Source organism: Canis aureus, chromosome 2 (genome assembly GCF_053574225.1).
Source record: "Canis aureus isolate CA01 chromosome 2, VMU_Caureus_v.1.0, whole genome shotgun sequence".
NCBI classification, from domain to species: domain Eukaryota; kingdom Metazoa; phylum Chordata; class Mammalia; order Carnivora; family Canidae; genus Canis; species Canis aureus.
The window spans coordinates 18,014,836-18,042,582 of NC_135612.1; the positions used below are offsets into that span (position 1 = coordinate 18,014,836).

At 38.7% G+C, this 27,747-nt stretch overlaps 1 protein-coding gene and 2 long non-coding RNA genes across 32 annotated transcripts in view; 1 reads left to right on the forward strand and 2 right to left on the reverse strand.

Moving 5' to 3' along the window:
• Nucleotides 1-16,966, reverse strand: part of LOC144293771 (uncharacterized) — a 583,355-nt gene extending 566,389 nt beyond the window's left edge. For 23 of the 24 annotated variants that reach the window (XR_013361068.1, XR_013361104.1, XR_013361085.1 and 20 more), the window contains exons 1-2: nucleotides 16,821-16,966; nucleotides 8,894-8,990 (exon numbers count right to left, since the gene is read on the reverse strand). This is a non-coding gene — a long non-coding RNA (uncharacterized LOC144293771). Of the gene's footprint in view, nucleotides 1-8,893; nucleotides 8,991-13,769; nucleotides 15,451-15,759; nucleotides 15,845-16,820 lie in introns of all 24 variants that reach the window. The other variant, XR_013361093.1, reaches the window with a different exon arrangement.
• Nucleotides 13,794-27,667, forward strand: ARRDC3 (arrestin domain containing 3). Of its 5 annotated transcripts, none has more exons than XR_013360939.1 (8): nucleotides 13,794-14,416; nucleotides 18,594-18,675; nucleotides 20,473-20,620; nucleotides 21,660-21,762; nucleotides 22,254-22,510; nucleotides 22,840-23,002; nucleotides 23,236-23,428; nucleotides 24,878-27,667. XR_013360939.1 is itself a non-coding variant. In XM_077864684.1 (8 exons), exons 1-8 carry the CDS (start codon nucleotides 14,137-14,139, stop codon nucleotides 24,932-24,934), a joined length of 1,245 nt encoding a protein of 414 aa, XP_077720810.1. In that variant the 5' UTR covers nucleotides 13,802-14,136; the 3' UTR covers nucleotides 24,935-27,667. The 5 variants fall into 5 exon arrangements, 4 of the variants coding, with proteins under 4 accessions (XP_077720810.1, XP_077720832.1, XP_077720824.1 ...); XM_077864684.1 differs by having other exon boundaries at nucleotides 13,802-14,416; nucleotides 23,274-23,428; XM_077864698.1 differs by lacking the exon at nucleotides 13,794-14,416 and adding an exon at nucleotides 16,585-16,726 and having other exon boundaries at nucleotides 23,274-23,428.
• The window catches only part of LOC144293829 (uncharacterized), a 130,075-nt gene continuing 125,607 nt past the window's right edge, over nucleotides 23,280-27,747 (reverse strand). For all 3 annotated transcript variants that reach the window (XR_013361147.1, XR_013361146.1, XR_013361145.1), the window contains one exon: nucleotides 23,280-23,488. This is a non-coding gene — a long non-coding RNA (uncharacterized LOC144293829). The remainder of the gene's footprint in view (nucleotides 23,489-27,747) is intronic.

Sequence of the window (27,747 nt, forward strand, 5' to 3'; positions counted from 1 at the left end):
ACTCAATCCTGGGACTCAATCCTGGAACTCAATCCTGGAACTCAATCCTGGGACTCCAGGATCACGTCCTGAGCCAAAGGCAGGCGCTAAACCGCTGAGCCACCCAGGGATTGATTGATCAATCAATCAAATGCTGACTTTCTAAAGCAGGCTGGGAGGGGTTTTGGGAGGAGGGAGGGGGTCACACATTATCTCAAAAATAGTGGACAATGAAAAGAACTACAATAATAAAAAACAAGTCAATTCTTAAATGCAGGAATTAGGAAAAAAGATTTTAAAAGAATTAAAAAATCATTCATATTTGATTTTATATAATAAATTGAAGCCACATACTTATTTATCTATGTCCTTTTTAAAAGGAGACATTTTTAGGGGCACCTGGGTACCTGGGTAGCTTAGTCAGTTGAGCATCTACTCTTGGTTTTGGTTTAGGTTGTGATCTTGAGGTAGTGAGATCGAGCCCAGGGTCAGGCTCTAAGCTCAGTGTGAAGTGTGCTTGAGATTCTTTCCCCTTTCTCTCCCTCTCCTTTTGCTCTCCTTCCACCCACCAAATAAATTTTTTTTAAAGATGTTTTTAGTAAAGCAAACCTTAGATTTGTATTAAGGCCTTCAAGTTTTCAATGTACTGTTTTGAATTTTATTTTATGAGCAAAAGACTAAACTCTCATTATTCACTTTTTTTTTCATTATTCACTTCCATATCCATAGTGTTTATGACAGAGCTGAACCACAGAAAACGTTCAAATCATGATTTTCAAGTCATTCTGATGAAGGATAGTTGGAAGAAAAGCAGGCAGTGAGTGACAAGGGTCCCCCTCCTGCCCTGCCCTAAGAGGAAACCACCCTTAAAAGGATTTTACACCCACCATGGAAGGAGCCCTCCACCTTTTCCCACATGATAGATAGAAAACAAAAACCTGTTTGGATCACAGGTTCATGGCAGGGTTAATCAGATTAAAACAGCCCACCAACAACTCCATAAAAACCACTAGACTTAGAAACTCCAGTGGCAACCCTCTCTGGTCTCCTCTCTCTTTGGGAGCTTTGTACTCTTACTTTACCATCGCTCAATAAACTTTGCTTTGCTGCCCACCACTGTCTGGTCTACCTCTTCATTCTCCCAAGCAGTGACCAAGAACCACGGGCACCAAAGGAAAAGAAAACCTGTAACAATTCTAACACCTTCTACCTATTTCTCCCTTTTGCTGTCTTACTTTCACATTCATTGGATATATGGGGGAGGAGAGTGGTTTTAATTATTTTTACAAGGTACATGTATTAGTTTTGTAATTTAAAAAAAAAGTAAAAAAAAATGATTAGCATTCTATTCATCATCTTCCCCTTCCTGTGAAATTATACTTTAGCCTACATAAATTCAATACCACACATGCAATCTACCAAAGCTGAACATCTCTTGTTTTCGTTTTTTTGTTTTTGTTTTTGTTTTTGTTTTTAAATAAATTTACTTTTTATTGGTGTTCAATTTGTCAACATACAGAATAACACCCATTGCTCATCCCGTCAAGTCATCTCTTGTTTTTGGCACCAAAAGCATCCATTCTACCTCTCTTAATACTTTTGTTTTCCTTTAGGAACTGTTTCTATCCTATTTCATCCTTCTTGGTAGAACCCTATTCTCCTGTCCAAGAGGGTGAGAACAAGACCCAAGTCATTTAAACTTTAAGTTTTCTTCTTGGTATCTGAATCATGAGCAAGAATAGATTGATAATAGAGCTGATTCATTCCAGTACTGGTCATCTAAAGAGGTTTCCTAATAACTACAACACCAAAACCACATGCTTCCTGTATTTCTGAGGCAAAATTTTTCAGCCTGACTTTTAATTCGGTGAGCTACCCAATATACTCATAACAAATCCTTCACCTCCCTACCCTTATACAAATACTCTTAAGTTAAAGTTGGTTTCTGATTGCTTGGGACAAAGTCACACAAGGACCTTGAAATGGACCATTGACCCATCTACTATCCCTCTTCCATACCCCTCCTCTCTTCCTTTATTTTCTTAATAACTACTCATTTCAACATTCCAATATTCAACATTCATTTCCTTCACATTAACCCAATATCTTCAACTTACCTGTGTCATGTTTTTCTATTTAACTGTTTGCCTCATAAAAACTGCCTTCTCCACTCCTATCGCTGGCACCTGCTAAAGAAAACACTGCAACCATTCAGGTGGGTGTCTTAACTCATTTTCATTTTTGATTCTCAGATCTTCCATAATACTCAGAAATTTGTGTTTGTTTTGTTTTTGCTCATTTCACTTTCTCGTTCTCTCCAGGGATTTCAAAACTCTCTCTAGTTTCCTCAAAGCTCCAACTAAATCACTACTTCTCAGCAATCTGCACAGAGAAACTAAAAGCCATAAGATAGAAAGTCACTCTTCTTCCAGCCAGGAAATTTTCAAACCAATCTGTATTGAAGCCATTCTCTCCTCTCCTCCTATTGAAGTGGGAACTTGGTCTTTCCTCATATTTAAAACTAATCCTGGGCAGCCCCAGTGGCGCAGCGGTTTAGCGCCGCCTGCAGCCCGGGGTGTGATCCTGGATCGAGTCCCATGTTGGGTTTCCTGCATGGAGCCTGCTTTTCCCTCTGCCTGTGTCTTTGCCCTCTCTCTCTGTGTGTGCGTCTCTATGAATAAATAAATAAATAAAATCTTTAAAAAACAAAAACTAATCCTATCTCTTTTACATCTTTAAATTTGCCCTCAGATTGTCATCTTATCAAAAACAAGTCTTTCCTGAATGAGGGACCTTTTAGCTACTTCCCTTTCTTTTTCATTAACAACTAAACTGAAATAGTTGCATATCTGCCCTGCTTGTGGAACAAGTTGGGGGAAGTGGGGAGCCCACCTGATACTGGATAAAGATGTCTCCACACAAAGTTTAGTCCAGTGTAGAGAGGCCAAGCCTGAGTAGGGTGAGAATTTGCCCATATACAGGGGCAGTCTGGCATGGATGACAGAGCCTGCACAGGGGAATAGTGCACCTACAGAGGAGAGGGGATGGCGGTGGAAAGGAGATAATGATTACATACAGAAGGACTGGGAATATAAGTCATATAATCAGGCCCGTGGGAGCCAGGTTTCTCAGCAGCAAGGAAAGGGGTTACATATATGGAAAGGGAAAAAATTAGAATAAACCCTGACATGCTAGATTAAAACTAATGTTATCAGTATACATTCACGGTTTAATAGATGGATAGACAGATGAAATCCAAATGTGTGGACATTCATTCATATATATGGGCATATAAAGCTTAGCTCTCTCCACTGAAAAACACTGAAGCATCACACTCCAAGAGTAAGTACACTTGACTTTACCCAGGCTTTGTCTTCTAAATGTTATTTTCCACTAAATGTTATTCAGGGCTAAAATGGCTAATTCCAGGACTAGGGTAGGGGAAGTACAAAATGACCTTGTTCATATCTTATGCCAGAAGGAAAGAAGTAAAACAAAGTGCTAGAGACGTGTCAAGAGAACACATAAACCACCTGCAAGGGGCTTCCACTAGCTAAACTGGGAACAATTTGAATACTAGGATAAATGACAGTAAAGAATTAAAACCCATATTAATCACTAGTACTATAAATAAATAAATGACTAAATTGAAAGTTTGATGAGAAATGGGCTATTTGCAAAGCCTCAAAGAACTTCCCTACAAAATACCTATTAATTACCAAGGAAGGAAAAAAAAAAAAAAAACTAAATAGTTAAGAATCCTAAGAGACACATCCTTACTCAAGTGAGCATTAGTAATGGGATAAATCAAAACTGCGTGTCATCTGATAGGATTCAATGTGGAGAAAACAGTATCACTTTTAAGGTATTCCTCCCCAAATCTATTAATTCAGTCTTTTTCAAATGAACCACAGAACACAGTGACTATTTTCTCAACTCTCTCAAGAATAGCACATAATTAACATCATTCTAGGTATATTGAAAGAAGTTAATTTTTTCATACAATAGATGCCCTAAGATGTTAGGGTCTAACGTCTCCAGTTGGAAAAGGCCCAGAGGTACGTTCTGTAAAATAACTGGTCTGTAATCTTTAAAATGTCAAGGTCACTGAAAACTAGAAATGGCTTTACTGCTGTTCCCAACTGAAAGAGGCTAAAGATGTATTATAACTATATGCAACAGATGACTCTTAACTATATCCTTCTGTTTTAAAGGTCAGGATTGAGACAAGTGGCAAACTTGATTGTGATTTGAGGATCAGATGGTAGTAATATATAATTATCATCAATGACTTGATTTTCATTGTTTCATTATAGTTACAAAGGCAATGTCCTTGTTGGTAGGAAATACATAGTAAAGTATTTAGGAGTGGTGAAGCATAATACTGGAAGTTACTTTCAAATGGTTTTGGAAAAAACATGTTGTACTGTGTCTGCAAATTTCTATACATTTTTTAATGTTTCAAAATTTTAAAAATCAAAAAAATTAAAAATGAACAAATATAAAACTGAACAAAAGTAAAATCATTAGCACCCTCACTCCTCCCATGTTCCTCAACTCAGTGAATGGCTCCACCACTCACTCAAGTTGCTTATCCAGAAATCCAGTGTCATCCTTGACTTCCCTTTCCCTCCACTACAATATACATCCTGTTAATATATATGGCTCCCTCCAAACCCATATCCAATTACACCCCACATTATAATGATTCTGCATCCTAAATCTCTCTTAAACTTAATCCATTTCCCTTTCATCTAATATTACGCAATTCTGGCCACCATCACACTCCCCTGTGCTACCAAAACAGCCTCCTAAAATAATCTATAAATTTCCTCCAATCCATTTTCCAGCATCAGTCTCAGTTATTCCAAAACATAAATCTGTTCATGTCATCCTGCTTGAAAATCCTTCGATGTTCTTGAATGCTTCTAGAATGAAATCCAAACTCCTTAGACTACCACACATTCTGGTTTGCCCAGGATGCTTTTTGTTTATTTCTGTTGGACAAACCTGGTTATTTTTGGCCTCCCTTTCATGCTCACTAGTGTCCCAAATAGGACAATGAATCACAGAGGCACCTGGATGGCTCAGTGGTTGAGCATCTGCCTTTGGCATAGGTCGTGATCCTGGGGTCCTGGGATCAAGTCCCAAATCAGGCTCCCCACCAGGAGTCTGCTTCTCCCTCCGTCTATGTCTCTGCCTTTCTCTGTGTCTTTCATGAATAAATAAATAAAATCTAAAAAAAAAAAAAAAAAAGACAATGAATCATATGTTCCATTTACTTCTCTAGATTGATCTAGATGATACTTCCCTCTCATCTCTAGTGAATCTCAACTCTTCTGGGAAAGCTCTGCCTGAGCCCTGTATCAGGATTCAATACCTTTGCTAGATGCTTCCTAATACTATGTTAGTTCTTCTAAGTAACATATATCTATTGTACACACGTCTTTATTGTAACTATTTGCTTATATTTACCCTTAAACAGTAAATCCTGTAAAGATAACTTTGCCATTTGGGGGTGTGACCTTGAGCAAGCTACTAGACCTTTCTAAGCTTCAGTTTCTCCATCCGTAAAATGAGGATAATTGCACTATTATTATCAAATGATATAAAGCAGGTAAAGGCTTAGCCCACCATATTCATCATTGTATGTTTTAAGAACTATGTAAGTAGTTAAAGGCATATTTCTTCTAGTGCTCCTTAAAATTGTCTTCTTTTCATAGCCAATCTTCTGATTTTTTTTCTATGTATCCTACTTATCAAGCAGAGATAAAAATTGTCTCTTCTTAACACAATATAACAAGTCTCTTTACGATTCTTATTTTTCATTTTATTTATTTGCTTTAAAAAAAAACATGCTCTAACAGAAAGTTATCTTCTGAGAAATGAGATAATACCAGAAATTATTAGCACTGCTCAGGCATAGAATATTTCTTTCCTTTCTGTCCTAGTGAGTAAACACATATAAGTCCCCACAGCAAATTCTACACATAAACTGTATGGTAAATATAGTATATTTATAAGAAGATATCCTTTTAAAATATTATAAAACAATGAGGGCCAAATACAAAGATTTGTGGAAGACAATGTTTCTATCATTTAAATGGTTATTTATTAATAACTAAACATTATTTGGGGGAAAAATCCCTATTGTAAAAAATAACATTTCAATTACTTAATGGGACCTACACTGACAGATTGGACATTGCATACAATACATAAAAAGGTCTTCTGAGTCCCATAATTGTGAAGAAGTATATGTGGGTATTTTCTAGCTCTCTTAAATTGTCTTTTATAAATTTTAAACTAAAAATTCCAGCTGCCAGAGGTAAAAATTTACAATTGCATACATGATCATACATTTCTACTCACTGACCACATTCTTTCTCTAAACTTAACTACCATATTTTACCTTTGTTAATTATATGATTTTATCATTGATCTCCTTTATTTAGTAAATTATGCAAAACAATATTTTAAACACATTCTTAGAGCTTTTCTTATAATTATTGAAGGAAAATTAATTTACTAGTTCAGAAGTTAATTTTACACAAACACATTTAATCCACTGCAATTTAAGAAACAAAACAAAAAAGCAAAGGGAAGGAAAATATGAGAGAGAGACAAACCAGAAACAGACTCTAAACTATAGAGAAAGCACTGATGTTTACCAGAGGGGAGGTGGGTGGGTGGATGGGTGAAATAGGTGATAAGGATTAAGGTGTGCACTTGTCATGATCAGTACTAGGTATTGTATGGAAGTGATGAATCACCAAATTGTACATCTGAAATTAATATAACCCTGTATATTAACTGGAATTTAAATACAAACTCTTTTAAAAATGTAATCCACAGCACTTGAGATTGCTCAGGCTTTCTACTACCTTGTAAGAATCCAGAAGATTATATCACATTTTTATTCATGAATCCAGAAAAGTTTGTGTCTCCACAGCAAATATTGTAGTATTTTCCATCTAATTATTTCACTGTTTTTAAAAATAAAAATATATTTGAAAAATATGCAAAATCATTTTTAAATAATATAGATTTTTAGTGACCAGGTTTTCACATACCCGACTGTCAGATTTACCAAACTTACGAACGAAAAAGTGTTTGTCTTCAGAAATGTATTTAGTGATTTTAATTTCCAAGATAGATATCACCTACATATAATCTCCATGTATATACCAAATAAAATATTACAAAATCAAGATTTTTGAAATAAACCTTTCTATGATCTATTTGCAAATCTGTTCAGAATACTTTTATTAAATGTCAGCTGTGAAACTATGTTAAAAATACAGAAAGCAATATCACAAGTTTCATTGAACTTCCCAAATTCTTACAGCCAGGTATTGCGCTCTCTGCTATGGCACACAATAGTATTTTTCTAAAGCAATCAAAAGCAGGCTGGAAGATTCTTTGTTCGTTAGTTGTAAATAATATACTAAATATAAGTAAAAAATGCTGAAAGGTGATATATGCATTTTTAACATGATTATTACTTTAAAACCATAAAACTTGGGATGCCTAGGTGGCTCAGCGGTTGAGCATCTGCCTTCAGCTCAGGGCATGATCCCGGAGACCCAAGATCAAGTCCCACATCGGGCTCCCAGGATGGAGCCTGCTTCTCCCTCTGCATGTGTCTCAGCCTCTCTCTCTCTCTGTGTCTCTCATGAATAAATAAATAAAATCTTTTAAAAAATAAATAAAAACTAAAACCATAAAATTTTAGCTAATGCACTAAATTTTATTTACTTCAACGGAGATTGGACAATACATCATGATGAGGACATTGAGGCAATCAGCACACATTTATAAAATGATGGCTTGAACTTATATTTCATTTTTCATTCATCAGTCTCAGGTGCTTTCAAGTGGATATCTGGAAAATTTTCCCATAAGATTCTTATAACAGAAGATTGCTTACAGATAATGTTCCTTTATCAATTTATCACAGATCAGTAAACATTTATTGAGTGTGTACTATGTGCCAGGCACTATGCTAAGTATTGGAGACAGAAAAATGATTAACTCTTGAGCCCTAGATAAGATATGAAGAGTACCCCTGGAGGTTCGGAATGGTTTTACTCTCTCTTATGGAAGAGAGAGTAAAAACAAACCAAATAAAATCCTGTTAAGAAACAGGGTTTTCAAAAGGTTCTGTGAACGAGGAAGAGAAACATATAATCCAAACTAGGGGAGGGGAGGACGATTACAAAGGCTTTCTTGGAGGCTTATCAATAAACAAGCCTACTGCCTTGCTTTCAGCATGGCCTACTGATTAAGAGCATAAATTCAAATCTGAGAATCATCTGTTACTAGCTGTATGGGTTTGGGCAAGTTACTTTGTCATTCCAAGTTTATTTCCTTGTTTATAAGATGGATATGAGTGTATTTACCTCACAGTGCTATTAAGAGGACCAAATAAGATAATAACTAGAAAGTACAATGGCTGCCATAAAATATACTAGTATTCTGGTTGTTATAATGATGACCTCTCTCTCTCTCTCTCTCTCTCTCTCTCATACACACACACCCCACTTAGCCTAAAAGCTGGTGTTTTCTGGACTTGTTGGTCAATACATGTTAAGTCTTTTATATACCTATAAAAGAAAAACCTTCTTCATCCCACCAAGCCTGCCCCTCTCCATTTTCTGTTTTCAGTCAGGCTTTCTGATCCCCCAAAAAGTCTCCTTGACTTGCTGATCATTAACAGCCATGCCCGTACCATGTCTACTCTCTGAATGTAAGCCTGACCACTGAGAAACCTCCGGACTGTCTACCATAACGGTCCCGTCATCCTTCCCCATCCTCCTCCTCCATGAGAATACAGATCTTTGCCCTTCACCTTCACCCTCTCTGATGGGTCTTTCTTACCAATGTTTCAATGATTTTTCCATAGGCCACTTACCCAGCTTTGTTCTCTAATGGTCACCACTGTCTCTGAGCCAGCAGCCAACACTTCATTTCATTATGTTTCATTTGGATTGAACATCCCTGCAAAGACACTGAATAAAACAATGCGATTAGAACACAAAATCACCGAGGTTCGTGAAGTTGAGAAAGGGTAGCGCTAAAAACATTAAGAGTATGGTCTTTTGTTCCTTCCCACATTATCCTCTTTAGGAACATGACTGTATTTTATAATCATTCTTTCTCCTTCAGTAATCTCCCATTGGCCACTTATCTATCAAGTAACTCTCCCTAAAAGGTTTTTCTCTCCTTCCTCTTCATTTGCAGAAAGACCTGAGGGATGGGTCCAGGCTCAATTCAGTTTCTTTTTTTTTTTTTCTTTTCTTTTTAAGATTTTATTTATTTATTCATGAGAGACACAGAGAGAGAGGTAGAAACACAGGAGGGAGAAGCAGGCTCCCTATGGGGAGCCTGATTTGGGACTCAATCCCAGGACCCTGGGACCAGGCCCTGATCCAAAGGCAAATGCTCAACCGCTGAGCCACCCAGGTGCCCCTCAGTTCAGTTTCTTCTTATACTTTGACCTTTCTGAGCTTACAAAACTATTTTAGCTTTACCAAAGCATTACTCCCACTTTTTAAAGACCAAGATAGACTATATTATTTCAATTTGTAAATTATTCATGATTTAATTCTGTTCCTCATTTGAGACACTTTGTTTTGTGCATCTTTACAACAGCATGTTTACTTCATGCCCACAAAACTTTTCATGTGTTTCAAAGTCCCAAATAGTAAAGCATTTAAGGTCCTATCAGACTCCCCACAGCAAAATAATTTCAAATCCATACCTGATTACAGAAATCAATTATCAGTGGGTTGTATCAATTACATATCAATTTGGGGCAGAAAATTTCAGTTGCCTAATGTTTCCCCTGAAATGTAGAGTTTATACATAAACCAAAAAAAAAAAAAAAAATTGTGTTACAAAAACAGAAAATAGAAAACCAATTGCTGATTAGCAACATGTGAATTTACTAAGCCACAGACTGTATGATTTCAAAGTTTAGCTATCATCTAACCTGTATCATGACCCTGAAACAAAAGGTCATTTGAAACACTTAGAATTCTGGAGGTAGTGAGTCCCCAGCAAAATTTTAAACTTAAATTGCCCCTCCTTCTTACAGCTTTTCCCAACAAACGCTTCCTTCATCATAGCTACTTCTTCAAAGTCGTAGCAAGTAAAATTCCTCAACAACAGGAAAAATAGGAAAACTGAGCTGATTCAGATGAATGACAAGCAATAATTCTCTCTCGCCGTTTTTAAGTCATGATAGCGTAAGTATAATAATTAACATCAATAAATAAAACTAACTTTACATAGCAGACCCTTGGAAAATGCTTCCATTAAACAGTGGAAAAATAGTGACAATAAATAACAAGTTTTTGAGGGTATTTTTTTTTTTTTTTTGGTGGGGGGATAGTTGTTTTTAGAGAGGGAGGGAGAAAAAGAGAAGTTGAGATAGCTTGCTTTTTTAAAAATAATATCAAGCATTTTGATATGTGAAAAACTCCAGACTTGGCAGTAATTTTTACATACCACATCAATATGAAGTGTCTTGATAGTGATTATCATTTGTCAGTTTTAGAAGTTGTTTTTGAAGATTTGATTTATTTATTTCAGAGAGCACACGCAGGGAGAGCAGCAGAGAGAGAGGGAGAAGACCAACCCCCTCACTCCCCACCTTCCCACCCCAACCCACCCGCTGCTGAGCAGGAAACCCAGTGCAGACTTACTCCCAGAACCCTGGGATCACGACCTCAGCCAAAGGCAGATGCTTAACCAACTGAGCCACCCAGGTGCCCCTAGACAGAGTTCTTGAGATTGGGTTTACTCCTTTGTACAGTAAGGCGGAACAGCCATTGAATTTAAAATCCAAGAAACAAATACCATAAAGACAGATTTCTATTTTAAGCTCTGATGAAGCTTTAAAAAAGGAAGGAGGTGCTCGTTATTCTGTCTAGTTGGAATTTTATTCAGTTGTGCCAGCTGAGTCTAGTAAAGGGGTTAGAAGAAGGGAAGGAGAAAACAGCAGTGGGATGTTGTTCTGGGCAGAGAAAGCAGCATGTAACTTCACACTGGCAACAGCAAGACAGGCTAACAAAGGGACAGAAGATGTACTTGACAGGAGTATAGAGAGTTAGCAGATGAGTAGGAGGAGATGGCATATGAGACGTAGGCTGGGGTGCTAGGAAAGAGCCTTGGTGGTAAAGATGAATAGCTTAAACTTAATGCAAAATACAATAAGGGCCTAGTGAGACAAGTCCAGAAGACCACAATAACAGCTACAATACAACATTTCAACTTATCTAAAGGCAGATTTTTAGACAAGGAGTTTTGAAAAGGGGAGGTTACAAAAGCCAGGAAAGAAAACAGTCCAAAATTTAGTCCAAGTGTTTTGTTTTTTTTTTTCTTTTAGACATGAAAGCATAGGGGCGCCTGGCTGGCTCAGTCAGAAGGGCATGCGACTCGATCTCAGGATTGTGAGTTTGAACTGCACATTGGGTGTAGAAATTACTTAAACTTTAAAAAAAAAATAAAACATAAACAGGAATTTAGGGGTGCCAGAGTTGTTTGTTGTTTCTGGCGTTTTCATGGTTTGAATAAATAGGAGGAAGTAAACAAAATGAAGCAAGTAAACTCAAGTTTAGACATGTAAGAAAGAGTTAGGTGACCAAATCCAAAACAAAGAAAGGTAATAATTAGGCTGAGTAGGATCTTAAGTAAAAATGATAGGGGATAAAAACTTCCTGGCAACTGGTCAGTGATCAATGTTTAGGAAGACAGAGTAAAAAGAAAATAAAGAGAAATGGCAAAGTAAATAATAAAGACGATAATATCCTAAAAGCTTCAAAGAGAAGGAATAAAGCATGATAGTCACAGGAATGAATCATTAAATATAGTAAAACAATTTTCCAAACTACAAGTAAATCTCTTAGGGTTCTTTCTGGTTAAATGCAATTCTAGTTTATTTAAAAAGCTGACTTATTTTTTCGTAAGTAAGTTATATTCCTACTGGGAAAAGTTTACTAAAAATTCTCAAGAATTCAGCCATTGTTAAGTAGCCTTTAAGAATTTAAAACAATATTTATTAATGAAGGCCTCATTGTGTACTACACGGTTAAATCCGTTTCTTGTCCAATGTCATTTGAATGCTTAATATCATTTGACCTTAAAGCTAAGAAACTGACATTTTCGCAAATTCACCATTTTGCCACTAGGTGGCGAAAAAACCCAAGTAGTATCTGCCACTAAGGCTAGTACAAAATCCCAAGCACTTAAACCACTAGAATTTCCACCAGGTGTCAACCAAGAGGAGAAAAAAAAAAAAAGACTATTTTTCCCCACTCAAATACACAAATTCATAGCTTTAAACATAACCACCTAAACTCAATTAGAGATAAATGGCTTGCCATTAGCTCTCCAAATAGTTTGCATATTTATATATAATGCTGAGGCCAAGATCACTGCCTTGTCAAATAAGGCAATTGGCCTTGTCAACTTTCCCCCAAAAGCAAGAAAACAGCAAGACCATTAAATACAGTCAAAAACCTTCTACAGTTTATGAATATATAGTTCCAGATTCTTATTTTTTTCCCTTCTACATTTCTTAGAAAGTTCTGATTGCAAAAATCTAGAAAAGATTATGCTTACACTTTGAACCCCAGTGTGATTTTATGAAAACATTGCCATTTGTTACTAAAATGTTCACAATCGAGAGATACGTGTACTTGTCTTGAGACTTAGTATGAGAATTACGATGTTGAACCGTCTAAGGCTATTGGGCCTGTAAAAATTAACATTAGAACTTTACAAAACTAAGCTCTATTCATATACCAAAGCATGCTTTTTAAAAACCAGGTTACAGCCTTCACTAATTTCTAACGAAGATCTATTATGTCGTGAAAGTGATGTCAGCTAAAACACTGTGTCATGTTGCCTCGTAGAAGGTGGTACTTTTTTAGGCCGAACTCTATTTTTAATCCCCTGGACAGAGGAGTTGTAATCATGTCATACACTGCACATCTAGCCGGAGGTGGTGTCTTTAAAAAAAAAAAAAAAAGTCTCTTTTCTTCCTTCTAGGAAGTGGTCAGCCTCCCCCCCCCCACCCCACCCCCGCGTCATCATGCAAACAACTTTGTTGCGTTTCGTTGCTAATTAAGAGATGGAAGACAAAAACAGTTGAAGAGAAAGCAAAACCTATTGATTGAAAAACAACAACGACAACCCATTGATGAAATTCTAGTTGCTTCTGCTTCTGGCTCCTTACGGTGTCCTCTCCTCTAAGGTTTCTGTGGCCTCGCCTGAGTTCATTTCCACAACTGCCTACAACGCACTGGTCTTTAAAAAAAAAAAAAAAATTCAAGCCAAGAATGCTCGTGTCTACGGACATTATTTCTTGTCTGGTTTTTATTACGTCTTCTTTTGAAATTCGTTAGGTCGTGCTCAGCTCAGCAGCCGGCCGCTTGCCCAACCGGTTTCCTTCCCCCCTGCCCCCACCCGCCTTCACGCATCACTTTTTCCTCCCTCCATCCGAGCAGTGGGCCGAACCCCGCAGTGCCGGGAACGCAGGCTTCGGGCTGTGCACGCGGCAGTTTGTCCTTCCCCGGCTTTGCACACAGCCTCCCGCCCGTCCCTGGCCGCCCCCCCACCCCGAGCCCCACTGTCTCAGGATCTATTAGGGTGAGCTCGGTAAGCGGCCCCGGAGCGCACGTCGAGGGTTTACGGTAGCCCGCCTGCCAATGGGAGCCCACGATGGAGAGAAGTCAGGCCCGGCCTCCCGACAGCCCCGGAGCCTCCCTCCCGCAGCCGCGCACCTAATGTACCCGCGAGCGAGCCGGGGACGCGCCGAGAGGGCGGACAGCAGCCGCGGCGTGCGCCTGCGCACTGGGGTTGTTTTTCACAAAGCTGCTCTTAAAGTGAGCTGGCAGGCTCCAGCCGCCCGTCTTTGTAAGGAGACCACTGAGACTAGCGGGATCGTGCAGCGGCGGCGGCTCTGCTGCCCTGACTTTTTAAGAAATCTCAATGAACTATTTGTAAAGAATCACTGATCTTGCCTGCAAGCTTTTTGCACGGCAAAGACATCGATCAGTGTTAGGTGAAGATCACATTTTATATGTGATCTTGACTTTTTTTTTTTGGTCTTACATTATATTTTTATAGATTTTTTTTGTTGTTATAAACATGGTGCTGGGAAAGGTGAAGAGTTTGACAATAAGCTTTGACTGTCTTAATGACAGCAACGTCCCTGTGTATTCTAGTGGGGATACAGTCTCAGGAAGGGTGAATTTAGAAGTTACTGGGGAAATCAGAGTAAAATCTCTTAAAATTCATGCAAGAGGGCATGCGAAAGTACGCTGGACCGAATCGAGAAACGCCGGCTCCAATACTGCCTACACGCAGAATTACACTGAAGAAGTAGAATATTTCAACCATAAAGACATCTTAATTGGACACGAAAGAGGTAAGTTTTTATATTATGGAGGACTCATTAGACCGATTTTTTCTTTGGGAAAGTGCCTTTTCAGCTTTTTCTGAATTAATGTAATTCCACTCCGGGCGTAACACATAGCAGCTTGATGAAGATTAGCAAAGTTGGAAGATCTTGGTTCTCCTTGACATTCATCGTGTGTTAAGCCGTAATGCATGCAGGCATCTGCAAAGTGACTGCAAACTGCACTTAACTACCTCTAGACCCGGCTTGGTCGGTGCCATACGCACTTGCAGTACATTTCTACCTTGCTTGTAAATTCTACTTAAATCCCATCCAGTAATTTTACTAATCAGTTTCCAAATTAATTGCTAAACCCTGCAGTCCCAATATTCCATTTTTCCCCCTTATACTCTGCAACCTCAGGTCTTAGAAACTAAGCTTCAGTGGAGAAATGGAATAACATTTTTAAGTGGGTTAATAGGTGGTTTTCGCTTTTAATATTGACACGTAAAATACTTTAAAGGACTCATCGTTGTTTTTTGAACAAGGATTTCTGTGGCTTATTTTGACATATGGTATCGACACCCCACGTGTTTTTTCCTTATTCTCTCCAAATCCTTTATAAATTTACATCAAGCATTCTCTATTCTAAAGGACAGTAACCTATCATTAGGATAGGTTTCAAATCAGTTTCAGGAACCATCTCGGGTCAGTAATTTTCTTTTCCGAGTAGGATGCCTAACTTTGGAACGTGCATTCAATGAAACCCGTGCCAGTCAAATGGAATTGAAAAGTATTCGGCACATTGGATTTGATTTTTGGTTGGAAAAGGGAGATAAAGGGTTGTCAAGGGGAGAAGGGGTCCTGAGATTTCCAATCTATTGTTTAAATGGTTACATTGTGGAAATATAGGAGACTCTAAGCTTGTTTTTCTAAGTTTCCACCCTTTGTTAGAAGCGGTTCAATCCTGTTTCGGACCAGTTCTGGGGGGTGGTGAGGAGGGGCGCTTGTTCTGCTCTCAGCAGATTGGTTACACGCGTCAGGTGGTGGCGATGACTTAATTCCTAGCCCAAGAAGAATATAATGTTAAAACTGGTTATGTAATTTCATGCTTCTCTTTTTTAATGCAGTATTTAGTTCAAATGGGGCCGATTTTTCAAAAAGTACAGCACACCTTTAACCTTTTTTCATCTTAAAAACCACGTCCCCGGAGGAAGTGCTAATTGAACTAAGACAAGTGTCGAAATGAAGGATGCTTTTGAGTTATGGCACGTAATGCATTATTATTATTATTATTATCACTATTACTAAATACGAAGATGAAATCAGTTCTTTATATAAAGTTGGGTTTTCACAGTTGCACCTTAGCTAACCTGCATCCGGAGATAATTTCCTAGCTCCTCTTTCCAAGCAGGAACACTGATAAGAACTGCAGATGCCGAATGACAGCCTCGGTATCTGTTGGAAAGCAGACGCAGGGGTTTGCGTTTGAACCTTTCTGGACGTTGCAGCTTTTTATAAAATACATAAGAAACAAAGGTTTTGGAGGAGTTGAGGCTTGCAGCAGGGCTAGAAGTAGAATCACGACTTACGGGGACAAACGCAATTTCATTAGTTGGCTCCGTGCTTCCGTGCTAAAGAAAGCCGGGTACCCCGTACCCCCCTCCCCCCCCCCCACGAGATGCCCCCCCTCGACCCCCGCAAAGCGTGGACGGGCTCTCTTTAGCTGGAATAGTTTCAATGACTTAAAAGTGGGACCTCTCAAACTAGCCTGGTAACTGAGGCCCCGCCCCGGGCGCCCGGCGATAGGCGGAGCCGCGTTTGTTAGCCTGTTGCTAAGGCGATGCCGCGCGCTGATTGGATTGGGCGCGGGCGGGTGGGGAGAGTGGGCGTGGCTTGGAACCGGCGTGCGCCGGCAGAGTCTCTCCGGAGCGGCCGCGGCCGCCCCCGCCCCCCCCCCCCGGGTCCCCGCCGGGTCGCCCCCCGCGCCGGCCTTCCTGGGGGGCTGGGGGGGCGGAAGCCTGCGGCCTCCAGGGTCGGACGAGCCCACGGGGAGAAGCTCGCGGCGGCCTCGCAGGTGCCGCTGGGCCGCTGGGCGTGCCCGGAGCCGGCCAGCCCATCCTGAGGGAACTTGCGCGGCAGGGTTAGCCGGACCCCATTTTCCTGGCCTTTTTTTTTTTTTTTTTTTTTTTTTTTTTTTTTCCGGCTGGAAGATGTCAGGTGTCTTCTGTGAAGGCCCGTTTCCTCTCAGCTGGAACAAAGCGTGTGTGCCACCCCGAGCAGCCCCCAGGCCGGCCACCTCGCTGGGACCTGAGGGGCCAGGACGGGAAGGAAAGCCGGGTGTGTGGCTGTGGGTGGGTGGGGGCCCTCGGCGAGCGTCCTCCGGCCCCCCATTGTGCGGCCCTGCCCTCCCCCCCGCCCCGGTTTCCCTCACCGTCACTGGAAAGGTGTCAGGGTGGCCCGAGCCAGATCGAACCGGTCACCGGCTGGGGCGTGGAAAGCGGAAGCGCCGCGCTGCGGCCGCCCCGCCCCCCGGCCCCAGCAGGCTAGGCTGCGCGACCGCGAGCGCGAGCGCCGCGCGACGTATGCCGTATGTATAGCGGGGCGCGCGGGCGGCGGCGGCGGCGGCGGCGGCGCGCGGGCGGGCCGGCTGGGATCTGCTCGCGCCGGTTTAGGCCGGTCCTCTCCTGCTCCGGTCTAGTTCTTGATTGACAGCCCGGCACTTGTTTACCACGGCGCGGCCGCCGCCGCCGCCGCCGCCGCTCGCCTCAATGAGACTGCTGAGCTGGCACAAAAAGGGAGCGAGGAGGGAAGGGAAGGAGAGGGAGGCGAACTTTGGGCGCCTCGCAGGGGAGCGCCGCGAAACGGCCCCCGGCCCGCCGGCCCGCTCCCGAGGCGGGGGTTCGCTGAGGGCGTCTGCACGGGGGGCGAGGGGAGCCGTGCTGAGGGCAAAGGGACTCCGCGGGGCTTCTGAAGAGAAGCGGCCGCGCGGGGACGCCTCTCCCCGCCGCGTGCCCCTCGGACGTGAGGGGCCTCGCGTCGTGCGCTCTCGGCGCTTCGGGGAAAGTCCGCGGGCGCCGGCCCGGGCGCTCCTGGCCAGGTCGGCCTCCGCGCCGCACTCTCCGTCAGCGAGACGTTCCCTGCGCTCGCCAAGGCGGAAATCAGAGTCCTCCGAAGAGTCCGGCATCCCCGCCCTCAGTGTCGTGCAATTTATTTATTCTGGAGAAATCTTAAAAAAAAAAAAAAAAATCGGTCTCCAGAAATTGGGTCTTTAAAAAAAAGAAAGGTCCTCCTCCTTCCTGGCCGTTGGAAACAACCTGATCAGAATTCACCTTTTCCAGAATGTTTGGAACAGTGTGGTTTCCCGGTAAAAGCAGGCAGGCCAGGCACCTTTTAGATCTCAAAAGATAAATTTTTATCTATGCAAATTTCTAGCTTGTTGCCAGGACAAACTGAAGTGTGATCGTTTTAGATTCAATCAAGAAGTTTTGTTTTGGTTAGCCCTAAAACCGACGTTAAAAAAAAAAAAATCCCCGTTCCTTTTTTTTTTTTTTTTTTTGACTTCCAACATTTCGACAAAGTTTTCTGATGGTTGTAGGATTTTGACATTCGTGTCCTCTGTATCAAAACGGACGTTAAAGATCTAGGCGATTTTTCTCTCACATACAGTCATGAATTTTTCTTTTTTTCTTTTTTTTAGATTTTATTTATTTATTTATGAGAGATACATAGAGAGGCAGAGACACAGGCAGGCTCCACTCAGGGAGCGGGACGTGGGACTCGATGCCGGGTCTCCAGGGTCACGCCCTGGGCCGCAGGCGGCGCTAAACCGCTGACCACCCCAGCTGCCCCAGTCATGAATTTTTAGGTCAACCATTGGAGACCAGGATGGCGTCACCTGAGCTCTGACTCCTCTGTTGGACGTGAACTCTAGTAGTCACAGGTGCCCCGCAGTGCGGGTCATTCCCTTTAGAAAGACACCTGTAAGGTAGGCCTACGGATCATTCCGGTCTCACAGGGGAGGCAACTGAAGTCTCGGGACTTGTAGTTGGCCCGAAGGGAGCGACCAAAGTCCGAATTCAGATCTCGCGGGCTCCAAAGCCCGTGGCCTTAACTATTATCAGAGTACCTTTAACGCGATGCCACCAGGAAGACTGTATAAAGGTCTAATATCCAGTCTTTTGTTTTCTTTTCCTGTTTGTTTCAGATGATGATAATTCAGAAGAAGGTTTCAACACTATTCATTCAGGAAGGCATGAATATGCATTCAGCTTCGAGCTTCCACAGACGTAAGTATTATGAGTAACAGGCTTTTTTTTTTTTTTTTGTAGACCTCTGTTCTTTGAAAATTAAAGTCATTCTAAATTTAGATATTTTTTAGTTAAAAAAAAAACCCTTTTCATTACTGAATATTGCTAGAGGAAAACAATACATTAAAAAAAAAGAAGCTGCTTTTTGATGGAGCCTGGCAAAATTATGGAAAGCAAAGCTCGATTCTTAGTTCTCGGTCTTGAAACCTATGAGGTTTTCAAGACTTGAATAGTATTTCAGGTACTGAGAGTGAATTGGAAGGTGCTTGTCAGATACTAAGCACTTTGTACTTTATATCAGGTGGCATTAGCCGAAACGTGGAACATATCAAGTCTCTGACTCAATAATTCAAAAAAAATTAAGCATTTAATCTGTTCTGCTAAATGCTAACCAACAGCAGTAAGCTGAAAAGATAAAAATAAATAAATATCCTAACGTTAGAAGTGGATGTTCTTTTGATATGAGTTCAGTAGCTTCTGTGCAAAGAACTGAAAAAGTCACACAGGTGTACTACGACCTGGAATTCAAGGGAAACACCCATCAGATACCTAAATATAAGGCACAGATATAGCATGAAAAAGGAGAGTGGTTTATTAGTAAAAATAGATTGTTGCAAGAGATTATACTCTCCTCAGTTTTTTAAATGTCTTTATTCTAGTATTTGAATGGTTATATGTGGATAGAGTTCATAAATGGTGTCTTCCAGAGTATTTATCAAATTACGTGACCTCTTTCTAAATGTAATGCCCTAATCTACTTTTAATAGAAGTACTGCGAGTCTGAATATAATGCTAATATTGGACCTGAGTAGTTTTAAGGATAGAGGTCATTTAATATATATTTTAAAAAATTCTATCTATAAACCAAAGTCATCTAAAATAGACTCTGGAAGACTTACATAAATACTGCATTTTCATGCTATACACATTAATGCAAGAGTCTAAAATGCAAAATAAATCTGTAAAAACACCACTACTTCTCATGCTAATCCAGGTTAGCACTCTACCTTGTAAGTAACTGACTACTGGGCATATTTCTAATGAAATTATGAAAAAGAGACTAAACTTACTGAAATAAAACCTCCACAATTAATAAAATCTAGGGGAGAGTTGAAAACCAGTTCTGATGAAAAAAGGGGGATGGGAAGAAAACCAGTTCTGATTCTCTGGATACAGATTAATAGAAATGTTTCTTTTTATTTTTAAGTTCTGTAAAGTTATACAACACAGCCAAAAAGAGTTCTTAGGACATGAGTAACCTAAGAAACGGAAAAGCAGCTTTTTAGAGTTTCAGAAGAGTTTATAAAATGTGAAATTTTTGAAATTATAACAACAGTCCCAGGCATTTTCTAGACCTTCTTAATTAGTTCCTATAAAAGGAGAGAGAATTCGTAGCCAGTGTAGAATATTAGAAATGCTGAAACCATTCTTAACTTTGTTTTTAAATTACCAACCTTTCAAGAATTGCTGACTTTCCAAACTTTCATAATTTTGCCACCAGCATTGAAAGTAGCCTCTTCTTAGTTTAAAGGGATTGTATTCTTCTGGCTTTTTAAAGCAAAATTTCTATAATACTTAAGTGTTAGCTATTGTTTTTTGGAAAACAGAAGGCTTTTTTTCCCCCAATGACTTCTCCCTTTGGAAATTAAAAAAATTCTGTTTGATACCTCATTGATACATGAACAGTGCAATATAGTAACACTTCTATGCTGACCTACTGTATAATTATTAAAAAGAGGTATAAAATTAATATATTGAACTTTATATTCTGCACAGACCACTTGCTACCTCATTCGAAGGCCGACATGGCAGTGTGCGCTATTGGGTGAAAGCCGAATTGCACAGGCCTTGGCTTCTACCAGTAAAATTAAAGAAGGAATTTACAGTCTTTGAGCATATAGATATCAACACTCCTTCATTACTGGTAAGAATTGACTGAATTCTTCATTCTTTGTTTTTTGGCATATAAATACTAAAGAATAATCACCTAAACTATGCAGTCTGTATAATTTTAAAACCGTGATTTCAAATTCCGTAAATACTAATATATTTTTTAAAATACAGTCAAGAGCACACAAATTAGTGAAGAATATGCTCGTATTTCCTGACAGTATAATGACTTTAAAAATTTTTTAAAGTCAAAGCAACATATGGTATGAAATAACTCTTACTCTGAAATTAACAGAATAACAAAAAATAGATCTGTTCCCTGGATAATTTAAGTGGAGGCGGAACAGTACTATCAATTATTTTTATTGTAAGAAAATGTATGTCACTTACCATGAAAAGATCATACTCTAAAATTTGGACTGCATTGCATATTCCAATATAGGGATAGTTGTCAAATAATGGGGAGATTGTCACTTTCATGAAAAAACCATTACATTTTAAAAGAAATCCTTTTTAATTGCATTTTTTCACAAGATTCAAATTTGACTTTAAAAACTTCATCAGTTTTAAGCAAATGATAACATCTTTAGGCAAATAAGAATCCTAAAAATGAGAGTTTTCCTTTTTTCACAAAACTGATTTTTACATTCTCAAAGAAAGATGTTAACATTTGGGATTAGAACCAAGTTGCTTTCCAAGCTGCCTTTTTTTAAGGCAGTTTAAGTGGAATGTGGAAAGGGTTTTTTTGTTTGTTTGTTTGTTTGATTGGTTTGTTTTTAATTACTATATATGTAAATAGTGTGAGCGAAAACTGTGTTTATGGGATATGTTAAGCCATGTTTTTTGTTTTATTTTTTTTTAACTGGATGGAAATTTGTATAAAACAAAAATAATTGTATAATTCAGAAGCCATTGGTTAGTTTTTTAAAAAGTATATTTCAATACAGTTGGGGGAAAAAAAGCAACACTGCTTTTAATTTTAATTCCCCAAGAATCAAGAGTTTTATTTTAAAACATTCTGTTACTGCTCTAATTTATACATTGACCCTTTTCTCTAAATTTATTTCTTGCAGTCACCCCAAGCAGGCACAAAAGAAAAGACTCTCTGTTGCTGGTTCTGTACCTCAGGCCCAATATCCTTAAGTGCCAAAATCGAAAGGAAGGGCTATACCCCAGGTATGTATGAGATGGATTCCCACAGAAGTGGTCTTTCTTCTCTTAGCTCTTGGTGTAAATTTATAGTATTTCTACTAAATGCAAATGTAATACAGTATTCTTTGGTAAAATAACTCCGTTTTCTTTCATGCATGGGAATGTGGTTTCCTTTTTTTTTTTTTTTTCTTTTAAGATTTTATTTATTTATTCATGAGAGACACAGGAGAGAGGCAGAGACCTAGGCAGAGGGAGAAGCATGGGACTCGATCCCAGGCCCCAGGATCATGCCCTGAGTCAGAGGCAGATGCTCAACTGCTAAGCCACTCAGGTGTCCTGTGTGATGTCCATTTTTAAATAGCTACTAGAAATCAGTAGCCATTTTACCAATTTAAGTTACTTGCCACTTTGGGGACAGTTTTTCATCCATGTAGTCCATTGAACTTTCACACTTATCTACATTTTTAGAGGGTTTTTTATTTGTTTAACAGTAGATACATGTTTTTTTTCACCAGGTGAATCAATTCAGATATTTGCTGAGATTGAGAACTGCTCTTCCCGAATGGTAGTGCCAAAGGCAGCCATTTACCAAACACAGGCCTTCTATGCCAAAGGGAAAATGAAGGAAGTAAAACAGCTGGTGGCTAACTTGCGAGGAGAATCCTTATCATCTGGAAAGACCGATACATGGAATGGAAAATTGCTGAAAATTCCACCAGTTTCTCCCTCTATCCTCGACTGTAGCATCATTCGTGTGGAATATTCACTAATGGTATGTATAGATTTAAGAGTTTGTTCATTATTAAAGTCATGAGGATATCATTCTGTCTTATTCCAGGGTTTGGTTTTTATCTTCCATGTATCATAGATACATACATATGTAAACCTTTAATTTGAATTACCACTATTTTATGTCACATGTAAATGTACTACACAGTACTATACATAGTGGAGGAACTTTTATTTTAGAATATATATATATATGTATGTATAAAAGAAAGTAAATGAAAAACTAAGGTAATGTTAAAATTGGGTTATTGGTTTTTTAAAAAGAAATAATGCTTGGAATTCTAAACCTATCATCTCCTTTCAATGTTTTAGGTATATGTGGATATTCCTGGAGCTATGGATTTATTTCTTAATTTGCCACTTGTCATTGGTACCATTCCTCTACATCCATTTGGTAGCAGAACCTCAAGTGTAAGCAGTCAGTGTAGCATGAATATGAACTGGCTTGGCTTATCCCTACGTGAAAGACCTGAAGGTAATTCAATAATGCATGTTTAAGCCTAATCTCGTATGATTATTTTCAAGATTGTAATTTTGCTTCTAGTATTTTATGATTAAATTTTTGTCTATATCTGCAGAAAGTAGATGTGTCCCTAATGTTAGATTTAAAACATATATCCCCCTAGTTTTAATCACAAAACAATTATTATTTTTACCTTGACATTCCTTTTTAATACCTACTATTCTGTGTATTTTGACATGCATAAGAACATGCTGTTCGAATTGCGTGTATCTTTTTCCTTCAGCACCACCCAGCTATGCAGAAGTGGTAACAGAGGAACAAAGGCGGAACAATCTTGCACCAGTGAGTGCTTGTGATGACTTTGAGAGAGCGCTTCAAGGACCACTGTTTGCATATATCCAGGAGTTTCGGTTCTTGCCTCCACCTCTTTATTCAGAGGTAAGCCCCAGCATCTTGAGTCTGAAATGGGCAGACTCTCCTAGGAAATAGCACTGCAGACTTAAAAAAAAAAAAAAAGTAGTTAGGTTTTGATTCTCATCGTATTAATAGAAAAACATGATCTAGAACAACAGGATAAACATTTGATTAAGGTGTCAAGATTCACATTCTTAAATTTAATAAGTAGAACTCATATTATTGGGGAAATAGGGATAATGCTCTAAACTCATACTTACAAAGTGCCAGTTAAAGGAACAATTCATACTTTAAAGCATCAATAGAAGTGGCATTTTGCAAGCATGAACTAATCAAGTAACTAGAAGTTATCTTTATCATCCTTTCCCAATGTAATTCTTGCATATAACGTTCCCAGTCATAGGGGAAGATAACATATTTGCAAATCATGTTAGACCAGCATTTCTACACGGTTTCTTTTTATTCATCTCATATGAATGACCACGAAGCACTTACGTGAGTAGAACATGGCCCTTACTTGGGAGAGGCCTACAGATTTGTGAGAACAAATTTAGAAGCAAGGTATTCCATAATAAAGTGATTAGAATGCACTCAGTTCATTTGAGGAGCAGTTCATTAGGCCTTGGAAATCGAGAAAGTCTTCCCTGAGAAGGGAGCCAAATCTTCAAAGGAAGAGGAAGGAGGAGGAAGTTCTAGATTGTATTAAGGTTTTTTCTCTTTTAAGTTATTGAAAGTTACTTGCTTTTTTCCCCCCTCAAAAATGTGTTTTACCTAGTTTTGTGAGTCACTTTAAATTACGCCACATTTAAATGCAAGTAAAATGGGTCTTGTCCAAAAGATGTTTCAGTAAACGAAATGTATTAAAGCCAATTATTTGCCTTCTTGTGCCCATTCTCTTTGTACCCGAGAGGCAGCTGAGATACAGTCACCTTGCTTTGAATATATGTGCATATGAAAGTCACACTAGTAACAGAGGAAGGGGGCAGGCTCAGCCTTGCTATTTCTTGATAGACCTAATTTTCCTAGGCCCTCTCTGGTGTCTCTTACTCACAAATTATTACTTCAAATATTCACCAAGAACATTATTTACACAACTGCATTCTTCCCAAAGCCTAGAAAAACATGAGTTGACTTTTGTAAAAGGATGGAAGGGATACTTTACAAAGATCATTACTACGAAGATGTGTTCTCCATTGTATTTTAGTCTTAAATACTACGAAGTGCTGAGTAAAACACCATTCACTGATAAAATTTTTACCATTAGCTTTTGGGAAAGAGAACTATTTGGGCATACCTTATTAATCTAGTAATTAAATATCAGCCACTTTATAGATATTACGAGTATCCTTTTCTCCCTTACATGCTGTGTATGTTCTGATTAAACTCTTCAGTAGTACTCAAAATGTTAGTCACTGCTCCATTTTTATTAGACCTTTTCAAAGAAGTGTAATTTTTTTTCACTTTTCTTTTTAGATTGATCCAAATCCTGATCAGTCAGCAGATGATAGACCATCCTGCCCATCTCGTTGAAGGAACACTTGGTTAAATCAAGTTGATGTGGATTCCGAACTGTATCTCTTCCCAGCTGAGGACAGAGAAGTATCTTGGAGACACGTTTTCAGAGGAAGTGGAATTGCTTTTGCCCAGAAAAATGGCAAATACATGAAACAACCAGTGATCATGCTTTAGAAGCCTACAGCAACATTCTGGGACTGCTCCAACATGCTTGAAGATCTAAGCTTTTCTCCTTTAAAACAGGCACATACTAAGAGCAGTCTTCTTAGCCTATGGTCATACGTGTCAAGACACCACGTTGTAAAGAGGGATGATTTCCTTCTTTTGATTTGAAAATTTGCACATGCTCAATGCTTACATTGTGCAGTTCCGATGTCACTACAGCTTTTTTTTTTTTCCATTTATGCCAGACTCTTGATACTCTTTAAAAACTTGTTTGTGGTCAGCACAACAAGGAACAAAAGAAAGCTTTGAAAAAACTTTAACATGAAAAAAACGCACTGACTTTTTTTTTTTTAATTTAATATAGCCTGGACTTTACCTGCGTATGCACATGCTCAGAAATGTCCTACTAGGCTGACCATGTATCACCTCTTCAGCTTGGATCCTATTGTGGATTTATTTACAAACATCAAATGCCTTCAAGCCAATCCTTCTTGCTGTATGTTTTGCAGCCTACTGTAGTAGATACGCAACAGATATGTGGGAAAAAGAGATAAGAGGAGGAAGCTAATAAGAGACTTTGTCAAGATTGTATACCTTCTTGGTTTCTTTTAAGAATTTGTTGCCTTTCTACTATTACAGCAAAGCAGCATTTTGTTACTGACTGCCTAAAATCACTTAATCTCAGGTGAACGCATCACTTGCCAAACTGTTGGAATGCTATTTGTGTTTTGTTGCACTGTTGAGTTATTTTTTTGTTTGTTTGTTTGGTTGGCTTTTTGGAGAGGGAAATTTGGAAAAGGGACATACACAAAAGTGATAACCCACCCACATTCCCTTTTTATCATGACATAAAAGAAGAAACTAGCAGAGCTAAGAATGGAGTAAGAAAGGCAGTATGGCAGGCACCAGCAAAGAGTTAAGGGCTTGTTGCTCTTAAAATTTACTGTTATTTTTATTATTTTAAGAGTATGGAAATTTTCCAGTCACTGGAGAAGAGGAGAAAGTGCATTTATTTTTATACAGAGTTACTTAATTACCTCCAAAACACATATGTTGGAAATCATTTTTGCTGGTGCAGAGTATTTTAATGAGCAGGAATATATATATACACACATACACATAGATCCAAATATATATGTGTATGTGTGTGTATATATATATTCAGGTTACAATTAGCTTAATTTATACATTTCCTATCCTGCTCAAGCTTCTCAGAGCTTGAAAACCCAGGTTTATTCTAAAAGTGTATAACTTCAAAATTACAAATACTAGAATGTATGCTGGAATGAGAACTGTTTTTATATTTTTGTGGGTTTTTTTTTTTTAATGAAAGTATTTTTTCCATTACCTAAAGAACATTTTGCTTAAACATGAGAAACCACTCACTTTGAGTATATATAGATAAGAGCAACCACCTCAGTACATTATAATTAAAGATAATTTACAGTTGGCTCATTACAAATATACCAGCATTCATGATGACACTTAAAAACCACTTTCCAAGGTACCAAGTGTACTGATTGTCTTATTTCAGAAGGAATTCAGCTCTGCTGTTTTTAATGAAAATCAGCATCTCTGATGTTGCAACATACGTGTGAAATGGATGTTACATCTATCCTGCCATTTAACCCCACAGTGAATAAAGTGGCTGAAAATAATAGTAACTCTGGCTTGGTGCTTGACCTGGTTAAATACTGTCTTAAAGCTTCATACAAAACAAATAGGCTTTTCCATAAGTGGCCTTTAAGAAAACATGGAAGACAATTCATGTTTGAAAAATGCTGACAGGGTGAAGAAAGCCCAGCGTAAAAATGAATCGCGTTTTAAGTGATTCAGTAAAGGGTTTGGGCTCCCGTAGCAAACTAATACTAGATAATAAGGAAATGGGGGTGAAATATTTTTTTATTGTTGTTAAATCATTTTGTGAATGTCCCCCTCAAAAGAAGCTAATGGAATATTTGGCATAAAGGGCATTTGGTGGTTTTATTTTTGTTTGGGGGGGGACTGTCTGAAAAATCCCTTTTCTTTTCTCTCTTCTTATGTCTAACTGACTAGGGAACAATTGTTGATATGCATAGCATTGGAATACTTATCACCATATACTCTTATAACACATGAAGCAAGAATGACCAATATTCTGATAATTGGACTGGGTCACAAAATGTGATTAAATTTTAAATATATAAAACTTTATCAAATAAAGTTTTATTTTCCCCATTAAAATATTTCTTTTCTTTCTTATTTAGAGGCATTACTTTACTCTCTTCTAAATATTGGTCAATTCCTGACATAAGATGTGAGGTTCACAGTTGTATTCCAGTATTCAAGATAGATTCCTGATTTTGCAATTAGGAAAAGTAAAACCCAAAACGTTAGCAAAACAAAGTGCAATATTAAATGTTTGCTTTATAGATTATATTCTATGGCTGTTTGTAATTTCTCTTTTTTTCCTGTTTTATTTGGTGCTGAATATGTCCTTGTAGGCTCTGTTTTAAGAAAACAATATGTGGGAAATGATTTAATTTTTCCTATTGCTCTTCCTTGTGGAAAATAAAGTGTTTTGTTTTTTTCTTTTTTGTAAAATTGTGGAGATTTACTTGAATCTTGATCATGTCAGTAACTCATCATACATGCAAACACTATTAGAACTACAATTAAATTCT

Excerpts from the sequence above, each read along its gene's own strand:
- ARRDC3 (XM_077864684.1), top strand. The coding sequence starts at position 14,137 with ATGGTGCTGGGAAAGGTGAAGAGTTTGACAATAAGCTTTGACTGTCTT. Across the intron at positions 14,417-18,593 it reads CTTAATTGGACACGAAAGAG|ATGATGATAATTCAGAAGAA; the intron begins GTAAGTTTTTAT and ends TGTTTGTTTCAG. Across the intron at positions 18,676-20,472 it reads AGCTTCGAGCTTCCACAGAC|ACCACTTGCTACCTCATTCG; the intron begins GTAAGTATTATG and ends TATTCTGCACAG.